The sequence below is a fragment of the Danio rerio genome, chromosome 18, assembly GCF_049306965.1.
Source record: "Danio rerio strain Tuebingen ecotype United States chromosome 18, GRCz12tu, whole genome shotgun sequence".
Lineage (NCBI taxonomy): Eukaryota > Metazoa > Chordata > Actinopteri > Cypriniformes > Danionidae > Danio > Danio rerio.
The window spans coordinates 15,632,501-15,656,797 of NC_133193.1; the positions used below are offsets into that span (position 1 = coordinate 15,632,501).

The 24,297-nt window shown below is 36.6% G+C and overlaps 1 protein-coding gene across 2 annotated transcripts in view; it reads left to right on the top strand.

The window, feature by feature from the left end:
• zgc:173742 overlaps nt 1-24,297 on the top strand; it is a 57,337-nt gene that overhangs the window by 5,704 nt on the left and 27,336 nt on the right. For both annotated transcript variants that reach the window (XM_002665326.7, XM_005169957.5), the window contains exons 4-9: nt 1,831-1,883; nt 2,877-3,002; nt 4,741-4,828; nt 8,583-8,707; nt 8,790-8,905; nt 14,420-14,541. In XM_002665326.7, the coding sequence (XP_002665372.2) occupies nt 1,831-1,883; nt 2,877-3,002; nt 4,741-4,828; nt 8,583-8,707; nt 8,790-8,905; nt 14,420-14,541 (630 nt within the window). The remainder of the gene's footprint in view (nt 1-1,830; nt 1,884-2,876; nt 3,003-4,740; nt 4,829-8,582; nt 8,708-8,789; nt 8,906-14,419; nt 14,542-24,297) is intronic.

Below are 24,297 nucleotides of genomic sequence, written 5' to 3' on the forward strand. Positions count from 1 at the left end.
TTCTTTCTTTGATATTTCCATATATTGCCTCTTCTATAATTATTACCTGACAGCCTAATACAGTGCTTTACTTGTAGTTGGTGGACTTACAAAAGAATGTCCTTGTCAGGTCAGTTAGTAGGTTGCTTGATTATTGTATTTTTTTATCTTTATTTTGGACGTAAATCATAGTAAGATACCAGTTCTTTAGTTTTAGTATCAATACTTTTATTCTGGAAGGACGGATTGAAATGATTAAAAGTGGCTAAGGAGAGTGCTATAAATGATTTACTTTTGCAACAAAATACTGATCTTTTGAGCATTCTATTCATCAGACAAATATTTCCTTATTTGTCAGCACACCTGTTTTCAACATTGATAATAGTTTGTTTTTAGCACTAAATCAGCATGTTAGAATGGTTTGACAATTAAATAACTGCTTGGAAATTATGCTATTGTACATGTTAAAGTACAACAAAATACAAATGTTATTCTGAACTGTAAACAAATGCATTATTGGTGATCATAAAAGGCAGTAAATAAGTCTGTCATGCATAGAAAGCATATAAAATGCAAGTGTTTACTTTAAAAGGTTAGTTCACACAAATAATAAAAATTCTCTTATTAATTACTCACCCTCATGTTGTTTCAACACTCTCAAAAACTCACCTGACACCTCGGAACACAAATTAAGATATTTTAGGTGAAATCTGAGGGCTCTTTCATCTAGGACTCCTTTCTAGGATTTCTAGGATTCCTTTACTACTGCAACTGTTGCTGCAGTTCGGATACAAGTTTTACTTATTGAGAAAATGAAAAAGCACTGCAGTGTTTTAGTGCTCTGTGTTTGTCTGAGGTAATTAGTTTACTACTATTACTGAAATGAAAAAGGTGGCTGGTTTGAGTCCCGGCTTAGTCAGTTGGCACTTCTGTGTAGGGTTTGCATGTTTTGCATGTGTTTCCGCAGGTTTCTTCCAGGTGCTCCAGTTTCCCCCACAGTCCAAAAATATGCGCTATAGATTAATTGAATAAACTAAATGGGTCATAGTGTATGTCTGTGAATGTGTGTATGGATGTTTCCCAGTACTGGGTTGCAGCTGGAAGGGCAACCGCTGTGTAAAACAAATGCTGGATAAGTTGGCGGTTTATTTCGCTGTGGCGACCTCTGATAAATAAATGGACTAAGCCGAAGGAAAATGATTGAATGAATATTACTGAAATGTGTATATTCCATACAAAGTGTGAAACTGAGTTGTTATAGTTGTTATATGTTGTTAAAGTTGTTCTAATCGCATGAATCGCGGTGCCCTTGAGCCATTTTAAAAGGTTAAGATGTTTTCAACTAGGTGCGCTTGGGAAATTTGGGCATGCGCGTGCACTCCATGTTGCGTGCCTCTATTGAAAAATTAGTGCTCAGCCAGCCACATTTTAATGAAACTATCGCGAGTCAAACTGAACTTTTATACCGATATTGTTTTATCGCTCAGCTCTTGTCCTCTATAGGCAGACTCAAGATTCCAGACTCATTCAAAGTAAAGAAAGGTGTTCAAAAAAGTTTGTACGATATTATCCCGTAGCTGAAAATATTCAGATTAAAGCATTGAAGTCATGTTCTTTTTTTTTTCTTTTTTTTTTTCCTTTCTTGAACTTTCTGTGATTGAGTGCTGTCTGTGGAAGATAAGGAAGCTCTCAGATTTTACCATAATTATCTTAATTTGTGTAACAGATGTACAAATAAATGACACGAGGGGGAGTAATTAATAACACAATTTTCTTTTTTTGTGTAAGCTAACGCTTTAAACACAGGTTATAATAAAAATATTTGTGAAATGCATTTTTCTCCTCTCCCAGATGAAAGCATCGGAGGAGGAGATCATGGAAACTGAAGGCAGTGGTGACAGAAGGTACAGTGAGACTGCTGTGTCAAATGTGACTGTATTTATAATTGTTAGACTTGCACATATAGTATCTCAGATCCAGGCTTTTGATTTAGAGAAATGGCATCAGCCTAGCAGCCAGCAGCTGCTCTTGGAAATGAGTTTTAATCCATTTACCATTCAAATATGCAATCATACTTCTTTTTTTTTCTCTTGCCTTTGGAGTTGATGAAAATTAATTCTGATGATTTGAATGTGCGCAGTTCTGGACAATATCCATTCCGATTTTCTTGCTATATTGGCTGTCTTTCAGGAAATTAATTTATTTATTGGAAAGAAAGCTGTGGCATGTCAGAAAAGCAATAAGTGAAAAGCATTCAGATCAGACTGGGTGGGAAAGGAGGGAGGGGATCCTGAAGGGGGGCATATATTAGAGCCTGAGGCGTAAATCTGGGTAAGCAAACATTTAACATGAAGTTGTATTTCATGCGCTAATATAAATGTCATTTTTATAAAAAGTGGACCATCTTAAACTTCTCTTCGACTGTTTCTGTCTCACAATAAGCACAGCACGTCTCTAATCAGGGACTTGAACAATCAGACACTTTGTAAATCAAGTCCTGCTGGTGATTGCTTGTGGGAGGCTGATTTACAGACAGAGGTCAGACATAAAACCTGCTGAAGGTGTCCGAGTGTGCTTTTACACTTAATCTCTCCCAGGAAGTTCTCCGCTGAATTGAACCGTTTGTTATGAAAATTGTAATTAATTGATTTGGTCCGCTCACCTCTCACCACATCTGAATCATGCTTTATGGAAATTGAAGCTTGCATCTCTCCGCAATTATCCTTGGGTGTAATTGCTGTAATTATATAATTATCATCAGTGGCCATTAAGCATTATTGTGTAATCACTGTAATTTAGTCATTGTCATTGGTCAATGCATGTTTGTCCTTTGGGTTTTTTTTAGTAGACTGAAGTTTTCACAGACTTTATATGTGCTTTGCCTGTTTTTCTTTTAGGTCTCATGTAAATGTTAAGGAAGAGCCAAAGGAAGATCCAGACTTTGTAACAGAAAAGAAAGGGAAAAAGAGGAAAAGAAAGGCGGATAATACAGATGGACTCTTATCTAGCGCCGAAGCACCTTTGTAAGTGTTTGATATTTTTCTGGGTGGGGAATAAATGAATGAAAAAAGAAAAAAAAACAGTTCTTTCTACATCTTGATTTTTTTTTATTTAAATGGAGAGTGGCTTATGCTGGGTTCACACCAAATGCAAATTTAATTATTTTATTATTTTTAGATTTCATACAAAGTAATTGCAAACACAAACGACTGGTGAGTTTCCTTTAGGCAGCACAAAAGATGCAGATTGCACAACATGTTTGCCACAAATGCATGGATTTCACTTTAATGAAGTCTTCTGTGCATGTTAAAAAGATTTACTTTGTAGAAAATATTGGCTAGGTGAAAAATATCCCTCAACTTATCTAGAAAAAGTGACTTGTGATGCTTTGTGTCTTGTGTGAACCGAACATAGTTGTCCCACTTTTAAATTAAAAGGATCATTTTAAAAACATGATACAAAAAATACAGGTTTGTTTAAAGCATAGCTCTCAAACTCAAATTGGTGGGGGGCCATTTCAGTTACTGGCAATTTATAGGAGGGCCGTTTTAACACACAAGTACAAGAAAAAAAGTGGAAACCTGACATAACTGATGTATGTTAGGACAACAGACATGACAATTATATTTCAAGCATTGCCTGTCACCAGTGATGATGCAAATCAGCACGTTTATTATGTCACACATCAGCTGCTGAAATTTATCTGTGGTTGTTGTGTGTATGGCCAAGTGTTAGACAGCACTCAGTCATTCTTCCATAGTATATGCAGTCAAAACTCCAACTTTTTGTTTCTTGTTGTACATATTAAAAGGAGAGTTTAAATTGTTATGAAAATACTACAAATATTAGACTTAATAATTATTATTCTGTCCCAACCAATTGTATTGTCCCAATAGCATAAGAACAGCAGAAAGCAGTTTGCTAACACACGTGACTTTACTGGCAATTGTTCTCCTCAATATCTTTTTTTTTTTTTTTTTTTTTTTTTTTTTTGTAAAACTGCAACTAAGAGGAGACAAGTATGTACATATTCACATTTAATGTAACAAGGTCAATTCAATTAGCAGTACAGTTTTACTAATGTACATAGTTTTCGTGCAAATCTTAATAAGCATATGAGGAGAAAATTATAACTGTTACACCATCAGCATAGCATGTAAACCATGAAGAAGTGTTTGTACAAGAAAATAGAGGTGGCATAAAACTATAGTACTACTAAACTATATATCTTGATAAAACCACTTACTGTAACTTTTGCCTTAAACTCCTAATTTGCTGCTCATAAATAATTATTAGGGCGCATGTCAGCTATTTTCCCAAGCTGTGCTTTTTTTCTATTGTTGTCAATGGAAGTGCAGGATTTAAAAAACTTTAAAAAAAACTGCAGTGTGCGCTGTGTTTAGCTCTGACAGTTGTACAAGCGCTCACAGACTTAAATAACTAACTTTTAAAACTTTGGGGTTAGTATGATTTTTAAAATATATATATTTTATCGACTTTAAAAAAAGCTACTTTTTTCTGGTTCTGATAACTGAATGTTCAGCAGCCTTTACTCTAGTGTATAGCGTCATGTTATTATTCGGTAGTCTTTCCTTCGGTGCTAATTTGGATGCAACCCAAGAAACAGTTCTCATCATCCCTGTTGAAACTTACTTCAAATTATTACTGACTTGCACACTGAGTTTGTTATTGTTATTTGAAATGTTATTGGAATTAAGAGATGACAAAGGAAACCTTAAATGTCTGCTCTGTTTCTGAAAGGCCAAAGAAGAAGAAGAAGAAAGTTGCAGATGGACAGGAAAACGCTTCAACAGCAAAGCAGAAAAAAATGAAGGAAAAAAAAGAAAAGGTGGGTTTCATATTAGGGATGTACCGATCCCATTACTTGGAGCAGATATCGGTGCGAGACTGCAGTTTTTGCTGGATTGGGTTTCGGCCGATCTAAATCCGATCTTGCTCATGCGCTATATTCTGTGTAATTTATAAGGCAACAAATGCCACGAAGGTAGCCTTGTTATAAGGCACTAAGTTGTCATGTAGCTCTACTATATCGCAAATGTTCTGAAGCCATTCTATAGTTTAATGTGAAATATAACTGGATATTCAAGTGCTTAAATTAATGTTCAGTTCAGCGCTTCCCACCGCTGCGCCTGTCAATCATTTTCCGTTCAATCACAATTCAGACTGCGTGTCGCGTTTATGACAACACGATAACCTTTCTCCAAAACTATTTGTTACTGTTAGTTTACATAATCAGCGCGGAAATGCATTTAGTTTTACACTAAATGGGTTCATTCGTATTCACAATACTGGAGTAGAGAGGGTTATTACCTGCTCTTCTCACACACAAAGTAGGCCAATAACCTGAAATTATTTTAAATTAGAAAAGGCTCAATGATTCATTGGACCGGTCCTCAACGCACCGATTTCTTACCTTTGTGCTGCTGTTTTGGAAGTGTTCGCAAATATCGGAGGGCTGCGCGCTGTCTCCATGATGTTTCAAGCGCTCCATTTATGAAAACGGCTGCACAGACGCGACGCGGGTTTATTCTTCCGAGGGAAATACTTTTAATGCTTTGTGTAGTTTGTAAAGCCTAGCTTATTAAGGTCAAAGTAGCCTAGTTGATTAAAATAATAAAAGTGAAACTGATGGGTGCTTAAGGATTGTCATTAACAGAAAATTATTCAGCCTAATGTAGGCTACTCTGAAATTGTGAATATTTTACTGTAGTTTTATTAAATTACTATTTTATTTAACAGACCTGTTTGTTAGTTTGTGCTCTGAAGAATGCAAGCGGACCTTGTTTCAAACTTCATCTAAAATATTCTTGTTTATTTTGTAGATAACTGACCAACAAAATACACTGAAATAACCAACAAATTATACCAAAAGAATTTTGTTTCAGAAAGATCATTTTTCAGACAAAAAACAAATTTTCAGACATACTGTCAGTTCTCTGTCTCACCCGTGGTGAGTTTAGGTGAGGGAATGTTTAAATCAAACTGGCCTCAGACGGTTTAGTCCACTTCAAACCTGAAGGAAAATATCAGGCTTTGCTAAAAGGCAGGTTATTTTACTTTGGGTTAGAGTCAATATAGTGGTAGCCTATTACAGATTTAAAAGAAAAATAATATTAAAAAAAGAAACGTAAGCTGGACCAAAACAGATCATATCAATGTCATAATGAATGCCCAAATAACATAGCCTATAATTTCTAGCTAGCATCATGTTTTTAGTTAGATTGTGCCATCTGTCATATACAGTAGGCCTAAAGGTTTGTTAGTTTTACTAAAGAAGATATTATTTGAGTTTAGCACCAGAACTATAGAAACTGTATTATGCTAAAAAAATAAATAAATAAAAACGGCAAAGTGTCAGGGTCAGATCTGTATTGGTTGATACTCAAAATTTTGGAATTGGATTGGTTCCATTATTGGTTCCATAGCATTAGTGCTATAGTGTTTGATTATTGAAAGGACAAAAGAGTAGCCAAGGTGCCTAAACGCACTCAAAGTGTTGATTAAAAAAAGGTTGCACACACACACACTCAAGAAAAAGGCATATGCTGCAGTGATAGAATATTCTGAATTTTCTTAAATAACATTTCATTTTTATTTTTTATTTTTTCATCTGTAACTCTGTTCTATGCAAAGTTTTAATTCAATGTCCCCATCAGGTTATTTCTCTGTGTGCTTTATTTTTAAATCCTGGTTGAAACTTTCTATTTTTCATTGAATTGTCATTTGATTCATCTTTGCCATTCTTCTAAACTGCCTTCTGCAGGTCAACATCAACTTGTCCTTCACAATCACCCAATTCTTTGATGGATTTAAAAGGCCATGTCACAAAAGCGATTGCCTGTGTTGAAAAGCTGTCATTTTATTCAACAACTGTAGCTCTCGTCCTTTGATAGTAATTTTAGTGCAGCGGAGAGCAGTTTTGGAGAACATTTCTGTCTTGCAGAGCAACGAATTTTGTTCCCAGGAGAAAGCGTTTATAGTTCAGTTTTTGGCTCACTGTGAAAAGATGCTGTCCATGTCTTCACGTCCCCTCAGGGGTTCATTCTGGTCAGGTGTCGTGACTGCTTTCCCACTGCAGACTTCACTTCTTTTTGCTTCAATTTCAATTTCATTTTTTTGGGGGAAAATAAATGCTTTTTGTCTCCCATGGGTTTGCTAACATTTCAACCAGAAAAGTTTTTTTATCTAATGGCAAAGTGCCATTTGTCACTATTGTGTTCTTTCATTATAACTAAAAGGGCACAGTCAGAGATAGAATATCCTGCAAGTTTTACCTCAGAAACTCTTTAAGCACCATGAATCACAACTAAGTTGTCAACAGCAAGGTGCAATTAGCCTTGTTTTTATGAGCATCTTGTTTTCGCAGTTTCACAGTGTATACCTGTTGACCTGAGTGTTATTGTGATATTGTGCCAAATGTTCAAAGCTGGTGATTTATTCAGTTAAAATGATGTTCAATCCTTTTCAGGGCTCAGCTTAAAAATAGGAAAGCATCAGATGCATTTAACATGGTGTATTTTCATTTAATAAAACTTTATTATTGATTAGTATAAGTTATAATATCAAATGTTAATATTATTATTAGTAAATATATTTTTAAATATTTTACATGTGTATTTGTTAGGGAAGCTCCGATCAGGAATTTTGCAGCCGATACAGAGTACTGATACTTTGTAATCGGCCGATACAGATTACTGATTCTGATGCTTCAAGCTTGTAATGCATAAGTGTTATGTTTCACAAGTATGCTACTTAATTGTAGATCTCTCCTTACCTAAGAGAATAAAATAAGGATAATCTCCTAAACACATCTCGTATAACCATTTAGTGTGATCATGTCATGGTTGGAAGCGGCTTTACATAAAATAATATTAAATGGATAAAAAATGGTAAGAAAAAGGACTAATAATGAGGGGAAAAGCGGTGAGCAGTGGAGCTTTGAGAGGAGCAGCAGAAAAAAAATCAAGAAAAAGTTTAGTGCACATATTTGATGCATACGAAGTTAAAATGCACAACTACTGTATATATCCATTACTACTTTACCAAAAGGAAGTAGGCCTATAATTGCAAATAATTCTATGTATATTTTACCTGCTGGATTGGGAGCCCATCTATTGCTGATGCATCATTTACCTCCTCACGTGTTTTAGTACTGCTGATGTGTAATATACAGTATGGGTGAGCATGTGTGTCTTCCTCTACAAACTTGTAAACAAACACATTTTCTATTGGTTCATGATATCGGGCAGATTGGTGAGTACCAGTCGAGTCATAAAATGTAATTATAAGCCGATACCGTTTTCTAGCCGATTGATTGGAGCATCCCTTGTAATTGTTATTAAGTGAAAAATTTATGCATTACATTTAATATAATTTCAAATATATTTGATATAGCAAAAGTATAAATCATTGATTATTTTCCATCATCATTTAATTGACAAATAAAGGCTTGCACACAAATGCATTTCTAAATATAAAATGTATAACATGTCTGTTTTTAATGACAGTTGCTATTTACTTGCTGCATTACTGGACACTTATTGACAGAATTTGCCGTGATGGTTGCTCTGTGTCTTTGTCAGGTGAAAAAAGAGGAAGGAGAGCGTCCGGTCTCTACTAAGAAGAAAAAAACCAAGGAGGAGATTGAAGCAGCCAGAGCTCTCAAGATAAAGAAGAAAGAGGAGGAAGAGAAACAAAGATGGAGATGGTAGGCTTCTTGTCTTATGTGGACCTCTTTCATTTCAGAATATTTGTTGTCATTGTTTTTTTATTTCTTAACTTTTCTATAGGTGGGAGGAAGAGAAGTATGAGAATGGAATTAAATGGAAGTTTCTAGAGCATAAAGGACCATATTTCCCTCCTGCGTATCAGCCCCTTCCTGATGATGTCAAGTTTTACTATAATGGTATGTATTAATGTTTTAAATGTGATCGCTGAATTTGGGATTGTGTGCCATCAGGCATTTTGTTTTTGTATGTAAAACCAAACTCTTTTTCCTTCTGATATGCATGCAAAAATATAGGGATTTACAGTGTTATATACTATACCTTTTGCTGTCTGTCAGGTTAAAATGAATCAGACTGCAAAAGAAAAACAAAGTATTAGTCACTTTTCTTGAATAAATAACGTTAGTAGTTTAATGCGAATGAATTTCTTTATGGAATCCAGTGATTCTTGCTGATTTATATTAATAAGGCAGATCATCATTGATAAGGCCTGTGACATTAAACTGTAGGGAAAAAGTGGAACATATTCAGACACTGATTTATGGGGACTATTACTGTTTTTTTCGGGTGTAATAGAATTGTAACATTATAGGCTGGCTGTTGACACTTGCGTTCAAACACCACGTAAAAGTGAGATCGGCATTACAGGTCCTCTTAAAAACTGCTTGACAGTCACTGTCACACAACATGATCTATCCCAATGTTTCTCAATCCCGTTTCTGGAGCACCACCATCTCTGCACATTTTCTATTGCTGCGTCCCAATTCGCATGCTATCCATCCTAAATCGTATTTGAAAATAGAACTAGTATGTCCCAAACCATAGTGTGTTGAAAAGAGTATGCCAAAGGTTCCCTGATGGTTTACTATTTCCGGTAAATACTTGAAGTATAGAAGCGTCCATACTCTAACCGCTAATATCACCCACAATGCATTGCATGTTGGACCTGGAGTTGTTAATCACCAGCTCGGTAAAAAGTGTAAACGAACTACAAACATGGCGGATGTGTGAGACTACCCGTCAAGTAGGGAGGCTTTGGTAAAGTTGGTTAATTGACTGTTGATTAATACAAACCAACTGGATCATGTTTAAACCATGTTTTCTATGTTATATTGCATCTGCAACAACATTAGCTCCTTTGACACATTGATACAGGTAAATCTCCAAAAAAATTCCAGAATGACTTTACCAGTTAATTCAAAAAAGCGCTGTTCACACAGGCGTAACTGAATTTTTCTGGAAAAGAGCAATCACACATCCATTCCAAAATACAGATAAATTCTGACATCATTAAACAGAAATGAGCTCTAAACGGCTGCGCTTATATTTGTAAAACTTTGACTACATGAAAAATTTTGTGGATGGATAAGTATTGTGAAAAACTTTGACGAAAACATATGGAGGAACACTTACATGTCGAGATGTACATAATATATGTGTGTGAGCTGGGGCTCACTGGCTGCTTCACGTGCACACATGTCAGAGCTTGAAGGTAAACAAACATTAGTCTATCATAAGCATTTTATGGATAGTTTTTACACCGTTGGAGTTAAGAAGGAACATGGAAACGTTATGACTAAACATCTAGAAGCTAAATGGGTGTAGAAAAATATTAGAAGGAATTTATTTCATAAACCGCGTTCTGATTGGCTTAAGTAGAGAAATGCTGCGCTGTGTGAACGCAGTAGGATGATTGCCGGATAGAGAGCGTTCTATACGTGATTTACTTCTTTCTCTGCAAATTACCAGTAATGTTACAACTTCTCTTTCCAGAATTTACTGGTATTTTCTAAAAGGGCCTGTTTATACATACAGACCTTTTCCGGAAAGGTCTATATGTGTAAAAGGGTCTATTGTGAACTTGTATCAAGATATGTTGGGACATTAAATTCTAAATGCACAACTACTCTGGGGAGACCTGAGGAGATTTCTCTGCATGAAAGACTCACAAATGGCAGATTATCCTGCTGCTGCTTCTCCATTAAGGTAGGTAATTAAATCTGAAAGAAATGTTGAGGATGCGTTGAGATGATTGAGAGGGGTATATAACTAATGGCCCGTTTCCACTGACTGGTACGGTACGGGTGGTACAGGTCACCTTTATTAGGCTTGCATTTCCAATGCCTAACCAAGGGTACCCATTTGGTGGGCGTGGTGTACGACAAACTTTCAGTCGACGTCATTCTCGCTCTAGATAATCCCACTCAAAGTAAAGCTGTACGGGTCGTTCACATATCATACGAGAGGCACTTCTCACAAAACAGATGCTTTATACACATACTTTTGTATAAATGTTCATTGCTTACATTTGTATGAACAGGGTTAGATTACTGATAACTGCAGATCAATGAGTGAGTGCAAAATAGCCAACTGCAACGTCTGGAATTCTATAAAATAATTAAATGCAACAAGCATGAACACATAAAGCCCCTTATAGTCTCCAATATGTTGCCAATTACAAATAAACTACACACAGCATACAACTCAAGAAGCTCGTTATTTCAAATATAGACACACACACAGCGATCGTGAGCTCCCTGGAGAAAGTGAAACCGCTCCTACTTTTAGACAGTTTCGTAAAACAAAAACAGGACATGGCAGATGGCTTTGTAGTTGTACATCAAGACAATGACAAGGTTTGTTTGAGCCGGTTTGACCATGGCTCGTTATTATATGCATAAAGTATTACGATGTAATGTTTCCGCTGTGTTTTTAAAATTGGCAGTTTCTTTGTTTTCATTCTTCTGCTTGTGTGTGCACAAGTGACATTTCTCTGTAAACCAGTAGATTCAGCTGCACGTATAGCTCCGGCTTTTGGTACACTTTTGTTGTGCTAGGTACACTTTGCTAAGGGTACTCAAAAGTAGACATCCAAAACATGCAGTGTTGGTGGCCCTCCAAGAACATGGTTGAGAAACACTGATCTATCATGAACTGTTCCATAAACCTTTTCTGTGTTTGAAAGGCTTTTATTCAGATCACTGACTAGCTAATGCAACTTTAGCTTTTAACAGCAGCTTAAGTGATGTAGTGGCTTTATCAGCTTGTGATTGGCTATTTCATTGAGAAGGCGGGATTATGAGAATTCTGTCATATTGCACGTCGCACATTTATGGTACTATGAGTGCTCCATTATTTCTGTGTTTCTTGAGGGTTTGGTGTTACTGATGCATTGCGTAAAAGCTTTTCACTGCAAAACATTTTTAAATGCTTACGGTGAAAACTATTCCCTTTAATTTTCCCGATCTGGGCTCGCAGCCCAGCCTCAAGGTTGACCTGTTCCTCTGTTGATGTCAGGCTTACTCCAGAGAGCACAGGAAGAGTCTTTAATCTCTTTGCTAAACTTTAAGGTCAGCTTCCTCTATTAATATCCACTCTGCCATTTACCGTAGTGAGGCGCTTCTTAAACTGTAAGTGCGTTTTGGAAGGCCTAGACCATTAATCTTGCTACAATAACCCAAAGGGGGGAAGTATTTGGATTTTGTACCTGAGACTCTCTAAAGCTATAAATGCAGTTTTGATTATATTTGTCCTAGGCCATGATTCTCTGTGATGCATTTAAAGTCTTATATTGTGGGATGCGCAGGCGAGTCCTGTGGGAGCCGTGTCTGATAACTCATCTTAACTCATCCTATAAAAGCTTGCAGCACACACCTCTGCCGTAGATCTGTGGAAATGATAACTTTGTTTTTTGTCTGTGCTTTTGGCTTATTTAAAGAGGTAATCATCTTTCAAAAGTGAATACTAATATTGTTTTTTCTGCAAGTAACTACATTTTGTTTTTAGATATTTGGATTTGAAATAACCTTTTGAAAATAGCTTGGTGCTACATGGTGTACATAAATACCCTTTAAATTATGCAGCTTAAAGTTACACTATTAAAAATTTGTTGACCAAGTTTCTGTATTTTGTGATTCACAAGTGTTTTCTGTTTATTTATGTGCTTTATGTAAGTTTTTGACTCTTCTAAAGCATAAATTACCATACTATGTTTGCAGATATTTAAAAAACATTCTAAGTGAACATTCTTGTTTATTTGAAAAACAATGCATAAGTCAGTCATTCATTTTTTTTTTTTTTTTTAACCCACCCAATGACAAATTATATTTCAGCACCCTGGGTGGCCTTGTTGGAAATCAGCATATTCCATTCATTCAGTCAAAAGGCTCTCAAAATGTATCCATGACCAAAATGTGACCTGCGGTGGATCGTAGCAGACTCCGAAATGACTCATTCAAAGTTCCACATGAAATTCTGAATTAGCAATTAATATAAATATTATGAACGTAAACATTAGGTGAGCAGGTTATATTTTAAACCGTGCAATTTAGCTGTTTGCACCAGGCGAAACATGACAGAACTTTAAAAACAGCCATTCAGAAGCACAGAATATGCTCTCACTCACGAAATGGTAAGGTTTATAATCCAAATTAATACATATTAAACCTCTTCAACATTATTAAATTTAGATGCTGTCTAATCACTATTTCACAGTTCTAAAGATCAATTTCAAATGGTTTGTTTTATTTTCAGGTAAACTATCCACTTCCGCTTTCAGTATTATGGCAGTAAATGTCATGTAAAATGGCATTCAAACTCGCATTGTTAGCATAAATAAAGCACATGAGGTGTACCCGAGGTGATCATTGTCAGTTTTCTGTTGTTCAACTGAACAAAATGGAACTCATATCTAAAATATCACTGCGAGGTATTGGTTAGAACAAAAACTAACTTTAATATGGAAAATATTACCTTGATCGCATGCTGTTGCTTATATATATATATATATATATATATATATATATATATATATATATATATATATATATATATATATATATATATAGTTATAGTTTAACCACTGGGTGTCAAACTTGCATACTGCACCTTTAAGGTTGTGAATTGCATTACAGGACCTTGATCTCTGCTTTTTTGACCTTTTGATATTGAAAATCTAACGCTACCGTTTAACAAATGGACTTTTAATAACTGTTTAGTTATTTGAAATAATATAATGTATGCTAAAATTAGATATGCAGAAGTCAAAATAACAAGATGTATGGACCATTTAGAACAAGGTGTTTGGAACTTAATATACAACACCAACCCAGACAATATATCACTTTAGTGTTTATAAAAATCACTTTTTTATTAAACTTTTCAAGGCTAAAGTTTGTTGAAAGAAATATCACGGTTCCATAATGCAATTCAAAAGCATAAATAAATTAAAATGCCAATTTACAGATTTTTTTTTTTTTTTTGCCACACTTCTCAGCATGGAATATGGGACACATGGTCTTATGCAAAATGTAGGGATGCTACTTGGTTTTATCCAAAGCATTAAAAACATGTTTACAACTTCTTTTCAAATGCTATTGACTAGCTTTATTTTGAATAATCAATCCACGATTTTAGCTTAAAGTTTTCTATAAAGTTTAACTGAAGAGGAATTAATCTCATATGTACGGCATGCTTTTAACAACTATCCTTTGAATATAGATAACATTGAACTATGATAGCAAATAAAAAGAAATCTGCATATTTAGAAAATACATTTATTGACTGCATAAAACATTTTATTGACTTTGAATTGCTTAAATGCATAATTTGACAGAGGCAGCCCAGAGTTGGCTGTAAGCTGGTTGCTTTTTCATACTCTATTCCTTACAGTACCAGATGTTCTGCTTTTGTAGGAGAGCCAGTGAAACTCAGCCTGCCAGCTGAGGAAGTGGCCCTTTACTTTGCTCAGATGCTGGATCACGAATACACCACCAAAGAGGTCTTCCGCAATAACTTCTTCAAGGACTGGAGGAAGGTAAGCCCAGCTCAATCTCGTAACCAGTAGCTTTTACAGTTAACGCGTTTGCGGTGGCTCTAGGAGGGCTGGGCGTACGGAACAGTTATGAAGCTTACAGCATCCCAGAAGGCCTCGGGGCGTATCATGCAGAATTAATTTTGTGCTGCTTAGTGCTCAATGCTCTTGAAAATACGATTTGTGTAAAGGCATTGATATGCTAATCCAGACAACTCGCTTCCCGCATATGAACAAATCCAATTTAACTGTTTTATTATAACACGGAAGCCCTGCTCGCTTCACTGAGCACAGTCTCCGCCCCGTGCTCGCCTGTCAGTCACCAGAATGAGCGAGAGAGGAACCCAAGTGATGAGACATCGGCTCTATTATTACAGAGCTTTCGGAAAGTGTTTTTGTGCGTTTCTTCTGGGTGATCTGCTTGTGGCAACCATTATTTATATATGCTCTTTCAGAGGTCTTTTGACCCAATTATTACTTATTAATGAAGACTAAACGGTGGGATGCCATTGGGGGTTGAGTGGGTAATGAATTCCTTGTTTTAATGTATGGCTGCACACCGTTGCACTTGCATTCATTGACTGTGCGGTGCAGACGGCAATTAGCAAAACAAGGTCAGTGGAAAGTGTGATGGGAGGGAGGAGGCGTGTTTATGTGTTTCGTAGCATTTTGTAATTACCACACATTAGAGACTTGCTAGAACTAGGCGCCACAGGATGTACCTGTATTCAGAGCAGTCTTACTCATGACTAGGTATGAAACTGCCATTGCAAGTGTAAGAGAATTTATCTTTGTGTTTTGTGATGTTTGTTCAACTAAGGATGCTGCAAGATTTAAATTAAATCTGTTAAATACACAGTTTTTTATACTGAATGTGGTATTCTGGTGCAACTTATATAAGTATTGTGTTTTTCAATTTTGGTTTCTGGTGTTTCTTGTCAAATTAGTGTATTGTCTGAGCTGACGATGTAATAGGGGTGTCAAAATTACTAGTTTCTTTCATGCACCGCAATACAGATATGAACAATTTGCTATCGGTTCAGTAATAATCATAACTGGTTATTTACTGATGTCCTTTATCACATATGCGTTACATGTATACTACGGTGAGGGAGGAGACCGCAAGTAATTAAAACACTCCGACTACTTAAAAAGCAGATAACTATGGATGATTCCCTGCTTGTGAGTTTGCTGGACAGTCTTTCACTGACAGAGAAGTACATCAGAAACTGGCTACGGAAAAAATGTTAGCTGTAAACTCTCTCACTCTCTGTGGCCCCTTTGACCTGCTGGCGTGTTCCTGAGGTAACGTTTTATCTCCTCTTTTGGCTGTTACAACAATAACGTTACTTGTGGATTCTGACACGAGCATGTCTGCAGAACGAGTTTTCCCCTGTGTCGCCTTCTGTTATAGATCATAATAGAAACAGCGCCAGAGCTGCGCTGACCGAGACAATGGCAGTCTTTTCTGTTGAGCGTGTTACTAATCATAGGTGCTTAAGATATTAACACTATAATTTTAACGTGTGTTTATTTGCTTTAAATGCTATAATGTGCTTTAGTTGTTTGATACATTCAAAAAGAGTGTTTCTCTGAACATGAAATATTAAAGGTACAGTTCACATAACTGACTGCTTGTATTAAAGAACAAAATTGTATTACAAATAATATAAAAATGAAAAAAACTGTACAAAAGCACGCACATCTCTCTAAATTGGGTGCTCAGCCAAAACCGCAAAAAGTGCAAATAAATGTCAATCAAAGGCGGCAACACCAAGGCTCCAAAAATACAAATTTATAAAATTAAAAAGGCTGACACACAGCGTGTAACGTTTCGAGCCACCCGGCTCTTCATCAGACAGTGTTCATCACAATCAGGTGCTCCTTTTTGTACACTTCCGGATCACATGATCTCCTCTCACATATATGCCCACATATACATACATGTATATGTATACATACACAATCATTCATAAATACATATACATATATACACATAAATACATGTATACACATTCACATATTGTCTATAGATTTGATATTTCAAGTCAAATTACAAAAAAGTATAGATAAATCAATAAACCATAATATTACATCACAAATTATAATGAAGAAAAAATATATTTGAAATATATAATATTTTTATGATAATTTAATTTATTTCGTGTTGGCACCCTTGGCTTATTTGGGAATGCCATGGATAAATATAATTTTAAAAGTCTTAATTCTTTAAACATTAATTTTAAAAGTCTGTCAAACAACAGATTTAAAAAAAAAAAAATTTTTTTTAAACCATTTAAATTATATTTATAAGATTATGTTGTTTCCTAGTGATGGGTTGCGGCTGGAAGGGCATCCGCTGCTTAAAACATATGCTGGATAAATTGGCAGTTCATTCCAATGTGGTAACCCTCGATTAATAAAGGGACCAAGCTGAAAAGAAAATGAATGAATGAATATGTTGTTTTCACATTGAACCGGTGGTTTTGGAAATGAATTAATGGACAATTCAGACGTGGTCCGTTCTGGCAAAATCCTAAAAATTAATTTGGCATGACCCTTGATGCGCTTTATGGGTATTCGTTGGCTGTTGAGTGTACATCAGTTGTACTATTGTTATTCTAGTGCATTTTGAGACTGAATGACTGCACTCGACAATGTCCGTTGTGGTGTTGGACACCACTACAAATGGTTGTTGCCTCAAACTGGGATTCCTCACTCTCGGAGAGCATTGTGAAGTGAAAATCCTGGCGGCCATATTGAAGTGCCATACCAAACCAAAGTGCTGAAAACTGGCCACTTTGAAGGGCCCTTTGGAATGAAGGATTTTAAAAGAGTACAACTATTCAATGGACACTTCAGGTCCTCATGATTCTTTGCGCAGGGAAGTTCTTTGGTGTTGCACATAGCGTTCCATTCCATCCCTATATGCCATAATCCCTTCAAAGCTGTCATTCTAGAGCAGGGGTGTCAAACTCATTTTAGGTCAGGGGCCTCATGGAGTAAAATCTACCACGCCTTCTTTTTCAAATGGTACATTTTCATATGACTGAACTCGTACAAAATTGCAGCTAAACTGACAAAAAGTAAAATAGTTAAATTTCCTCGTGAGATCACCTCAGTGTGCAGGGCTTCCTACAGGTTTGAAATATACTTGCAGTGGTAGCCTGATTGAAAAACATCTTTTTCCCGCAGCACATACATGGTCAACTACATGCAACAAACAAAAAATAATGCGATTTTGTAACTTGATTTTTATTTATTACGACACTGTTATACACCTTTTCTTTTCAATTGGTTAAAGTTATTTTAAAAAGGCTGTTGAAATAATAGAAATCTACTATTTCTTACTTATGCTATTTAAGGGTGCTCTCTCTCTCTCTCTCTCTCTCTCTCTCTCTCTCTCTCTCTCTCTCTCTCTCTCTCTCCCCCCCTCCCTCTCTCTCTCTAAAGTTGCTATATTTGAATGACATTTACAGTATTGTCAAAACAATTTAGATATTATAAAGTATGTAACATATTAGCATCATTAAATAATTAAAATATGCATCAAATGAGAAAAAATGGGGGGGGAGGTGGATGGGTGTTGCGTGCGTACTGAAGAGCGGTGTTCTGATCAGCTCAAAAGCGGTGTTATCGCGCGCCTACTGAAGAGCGGGACCGAGGGTGTGCCGCGTCGCGGGGGCACTTTTGATCATTTTGGAAGGGCACTTTCTATCCAAGACTAAAAAGGGCATGTGCACTGCACAGGTTGAGCCCTATGTGTGCACGTGCCTGTACACAATTTAATGTGAATTACATTCAGCTGCGAAATGGTAATGCAAAAAACGCATACAAATAATGACAACTTTAGAATGCGAAAGTAAAACCTGAATTCTGGACATTTTAGGACATTCAGAAACTACGGCCGGATGCATTTTGGCGGAAAAGGCGCGTCTCAGTGGGTCTGCCGAGCATGTAAGAATTTCTGTATGAGTGACAGATCGCGCACACACAGAACCAGCAGTAGGAAACGTGCAGAGCGAGAGAAGATTTTCCACATGTTAATCGATCGCGAATGTTTAGTTTTCTTGGACAGATACAAAAAAAGGTATGAGGTCTTTCTCTCTGAGATGGCTGTCAAATTGACGCTGATTCAGGCTTGTGGATGGGATGAAATTAAGTTTGCTATTGCCATCCAGTGGACACAATTGTTATAGCAGTATATTTTATTGAAAAATTTCAGCTTACAGAATCATCTCGTGTATTGGCTTCGGTTGCGGGCCTGATCCGGCCCGCGGGCCGTACGTTTGACACCCCTGTTCTAGAGGATAAACCCATCGAGGGGATCAGGGCATATGGTTGAGCCCTTCCAAATGGAACACAGTGTATGAATGTCATTCAGTCATTTAATCCGATGATTTGTTCTAAAACAGATTTATCCAGGAATTAAATATTGTAGTGTGAGATTGGTTACTTGGACTCCTAATGTCATAATTACCTTACTTTCCACTGCAGAAAATAAAAATCCAGTTTCCATTGGTTGCCATACCTACTTTACCTTGACAAAATAGTGGCCATTTCTTTAATATTGCAAATTCTTTGTGACTTACCATTTAGTCAGTTTGATTTATTCAACTCTATAGAGTCATGGATCATGCCATGCTCTTATCCAGTGTAATTGATTTGTGGGTCTCTGAAGTTTGAGTGTCTCCATGTCATTTTTTTGGACCCTTCTTTCACTTTCCCTCTGATTTTACTCTCTTCTTCCCCTCCGCACCAGGCTCTGCTCCCTGGCTAATGGCCCAGGGGTGCCATTCATGGTGAAATGTGTGCATGTGTGTGACAGAATGGGGAAATAGAGGGGGCCAGGTCAGATGAAATTGCTTGTGTGAGGTCCCGTGGCGCAGGTTCTCTTCACCAGGCCCAGGAGAAGAGATTAGAGTGAATCAGTGTTAGTGTGACATTTAGCACCGCAAAAGTGCAAGAATAAATCATAAACCGACAAAAGAGAAACGCGAATGGCAGTCCTCTGTGACCCCTCCATCCGATACTTACTTTTCTCTGCTCTTCATTTTTTTGTTCATCGTCCTCTATTCCCGCTTCTGTGGCCTGTAGGGAAGCTGTGATCATCACAGGTGAGGGGATCACGCTTCTCTAGAGTTGTTTGGATGATCTTTAGTGTCTTCTGATGTAGGGTGTGCTTGTTGTTATTGTGTGTCAGGAAACAGGCCACATCTCAAAGCAATATCAGTGGGAAAAGATCAGAAGACAGGCTTTTTTTTTTTTGAGTGTGTGTTTTGAGACTTTGGATGTAAACTTAGCTAGTGTATTGTTACAACCCTAAGTTGTGAATTAAATTTAATACACAACAGGAATATCTCATATAAGACGTGCAAATAAAGCAGCATTTTATTTTGTTCAAAGAGAACAAAATCCTCACTTCCTGATTAACTGGCACTAAATATTACGGATTAAATGTATTTTCCTGTGGTGAATCTTTCATTTAATAAATTCCTTGCACCTCAGAAGACAGTATGCCGATATGCAATGGACGCATGGTGGCATTCAAAGGAGTGCTCTCGACAATTCTGGAGATAATTAATAATATAATAACACTAATTCTAAATAGGTTAAGGCATTTAGAATGGCCAGAACAGCACTTTAGATGTTTTCCAATGTGATCAGCCTGCTAGTTTGTCCATCCACACACATTTTTATCATCACATTATCTCTTATAACAATATCACATGACTTTTTGCAATGCACATGCTGGAATTTGTTCAGTAAAAGTTTTTCCATTGTAGTTTGTAGGGGTGTCACGATTTCGATTTTTAATCGAAATCAATCGAAATTTATGCTCAATTTCGATTATCAAATCAAAAAATAGAATAGTCGGATGCTGCCACGCCCCCATGTCACGTCAGCTTGGCTTGCCAAGCGGGAAAAAAACGGCTTGTTGAAGTGCTTGTTAAACTGCAGAAGCAGGAGACCCTCCGACAGAAACCCTCTCCACTTTCAATGAAGTCGCCGGTGTGTAAGCATTTTGAATTTCCAGTAAGTTATGTTGACAACGTTCCTGTTGTCGAAAAAAAAAAAAACAGTTTTGCAAGCTCTGCTATGTACGTATTACGTACGGTTTGTCTGATAGACAACACCGGCAACGCGATCCTCCTTCCGCCCGCCCCCGTTGCAAATCTGCTCGCGGAAAATGCACATCACGTGACCACACAGACGCATACACAGCCATGCGCTCGAGACAGCAGGTCCAGGCAGCCAGAGGACTGCTTCATTCTTTCACTCACTTGTACTTAGTCATTTTAGCGCACACCTCAGATACTGTTGGCTAGTTCCTGTTGGTTGTGCGTCTTTTTTTACCGACGCCATTATAACCACACAGATCACTGCCTATTCACAAGTCCCGCAGAAAAAGTGATTGACAGGTGGTAATTATGTGTGTATCTTGCCTTTTATTCATTAACTGTATGCTTTGTTTATGGGTAAAACAAAGACCATCCAGTTCAGGTAGTTTAAACGGTTGGCTACAAATAATTAATTGGTCATTAATTAATTATTCATAATCGAAAATCGAATCGAATCGTGCCTTTAGAATCGAAAATGTAATCGAATCGAGAATTTGGAGGATCGTGACACCCTTAGTAGTTAGTGCATCTTTTCTTATTGAAACTAGGGTTGGGTGATGATGACCAATTTAGCATCGTATGATGTCCAATGTGAAACATCACTATGGACGATGGCATCGTCATCGTTGGCGACGGGAATTATGAACAATTAATTCATAACAAATTTATTATTTGTAGCCTACTGTTTCAACTACCTGACCTGCATGGTCTTTGTTTTGCCCATAACCAAATCATAAATAAATAAAGATAAGTTACAAACAAGTTACCACCTGTCAATCACTTTTTCCGTGGGACTTTGGCTTGAATAGGTAGAGGGATCTGTGTCGTTATAATTGTGTCAACAAACTTGGTTGGTAAAAAAGGTGCACAACCAACAGGAACCAACCAACCGTATCTGAGGTTTTCGCTAAAATTACTAAGTACTATGTGATGTGCGTTCTCAGCGATTATAGTGTGGAGGTAGGACTTTTCAGAAATGCTATGTGAAACGCCAGTGTGGACATGGATTGTTTTCGCTCTAAAAACTAAGACGTATTAAATGTAAATAGGGTGTGTGTGTCTATCAGCCATCAGCTATGGACGATGGGATCGTCTATCGACCCAACCCTAATGGAAACATGGCTAATAAAGTCATGATTTGAATTATATAATGATAATGTACTCGTACGATATGATATTATCAAAATATCAAACATAAATAGTCAAACATAAATAAGATGATTTTATTTGTAGTAAAGACATACTGTTAATTAAAATCCTACATTTCGAATGGATGTTGGTGGACTTGAATAAACTTAGTCCGCTAAAATACAAATATTTATGATTATGATGGTGAATGGTTGATTTAGAAATTTACGTGCCTTCATTCGGTCAATAACGACATATAACTGGGCAGTTTTTTTATAAGCACAGTCATCGATTTAGCATTATATTTGATCTTACATATTTAAATGACACATGATAACAGAAGGGGTGTCTGTTCTTAACATTTTTATTAAATCACATGATATACCAGTTATCAATCAAACATTTAATCACTTATTGTACTGGGTCATCTTGATATAACAATGCATATTCCATTAACAAAACTGCTAAATAAAACTGAAATACAAAAGAAGCTTAATTTAGAAGTAGGATTCTCAATAGATGGAAAAATGTAAATAATTCACACGATATATCGGGCACCATGTGACATGTTTCAATAGTTGCCAAGAAAAAACCCAAATGTATATGCTTCAAAGGCATTATAATAGAACACAAGTCAATTATTGATCATCATTACATAAAGAAGCTTTAGACGTCCGTATGTTGTTTGTTTTAAATACATCATTCAATATAAGATGAGTTACTAGCTTATTCTGTCTGAGGAAGACTTGGAGGCTGCTCGCATAACTGTTATTGTGTTTTTTTTTTAGTGCAGCACAGGATGAATCATCCTCTTTTTAAAAAGTGTAAAGGTCAAATAAGCCAGAATTATTGTGAGCAACAAAAGAAAAATAATGGGGAAAAGAGAGGCAAGGCATATATGATCAGACAGCATTGTTTGATGAATTGACTCTTTAGAGTAGTTGCTTTGTGTCACTAACGTCTCAAAGGATTTGAACTGAATCTTTTACAGTCTCAAAGTGTATGATATCTCTTTACAGAGTTGATATGACTGCCAATTGAAATCAGTGTCAATGAAAGGCTAACTTCAAAAAGCTGCTGTACATTTTTACTGATTTCTCGACTCACGCTGAGTGCACTGACTGCTCCTTTGAAAGTCATATAAAGCTGGATGAAATAAGAGGAAAGGGTTTAGATGAAATGCTAATACAAGTGGTCACAAGTAAAACACTGGATGAATGTTTAAGGGATATACATTTATTCATTTTCCTTCGGCTTAGTCCCTTGATTCATCAGGGGTCGCCACAGAAGAATGAACCGCCAACTTATCCAGCATATGTTTTACACAGTAGATGCCCTTACAGCTGTAACCCATCAATAGGAAACACCCATACACTCTCACATTCACACACGTACACTACGGACAATTTAGTTTATCCAATTCACCTATAGCGCATGTCTTGTGGCTTATGAGAGAAACCGGAGGACCTGGAGGAAACCCACGCCAACACGGGGAGAACATGCAAACTCCACACAGAAATACAAACTAACCCAGCCGAGGCTTGAACCAGCGACCTTCTTGCTGTGAGGCGACAGCACTACCCACTGCACTAACGCGCCACCCACTGTTAAAAGGATAGTTCACGCAAAATTTAAATTGTCATTTACTCCCTTTTTACTTGTTTTAACCTTTATAATAACCTTTCTTCTGTTTAACACAAAATAACATATTAACCTGCGCCCAGTTTTTGAGCATTTTCTTGACTTACCCAATTAAAATAGTCTAGCTTTTGAACCCTTTGCTCTTTGTTCACAAGTCTGGTTTTGTTTGAAACTAGACATTGGCTTGTTTTATTACTTAAGGGTCAAAATAACTCAAAGTAGTGAAGAAACATAGTAAAACGTGGTAAAACATAGGTGAATGTGATTTGCGATCAATTTTTTTTTTTTTTTTTTTTAAGTTTCAATGAAATTCATTAGAGAAAAAGTGGATGTGACTATCAGGAGAATGGCATTAAACCATCAAAAAGATTAAGCTGAATGTCTGACTATTTTGAATCAAATTTGAGGATGATACTCAAATGTAGCTTCTGTAAGCTGTTATTTTAAAAAGAAAAGAGAGCTGGAAACCTGTAACCATCGACTACAATAGTATTTGTTTTTCCTCCAGTCTTAAACAGAAGAAAGAAGCTCATCATGGTTTGGAACCACTTGAGGATGAGTAAATAGTGAGTAAATGTTCATTTTTGGGTAAACTGTGCCTCTAATTCCAGGTGGAAACAGGGCCTAAAGGTTTTAATCCACTCACAATCATTTAAAAAAATCGTGATTTACTTTTTTACTTTTTAATTACCAAACATTTTGGTAATAAAACAATTTGGATTCATTGTTTTCCATTCTGGATGTTTGATTAGCTTAGCAGCTTTTATAATTCTCTCATCAGTTTCTCTCTCTCCATGTTTCCCATGCAACAGTTTTTGCTGCTTTTTTTTTTTTTTACAGTTTTTAATATGTGTAGTTCTTGATGTTA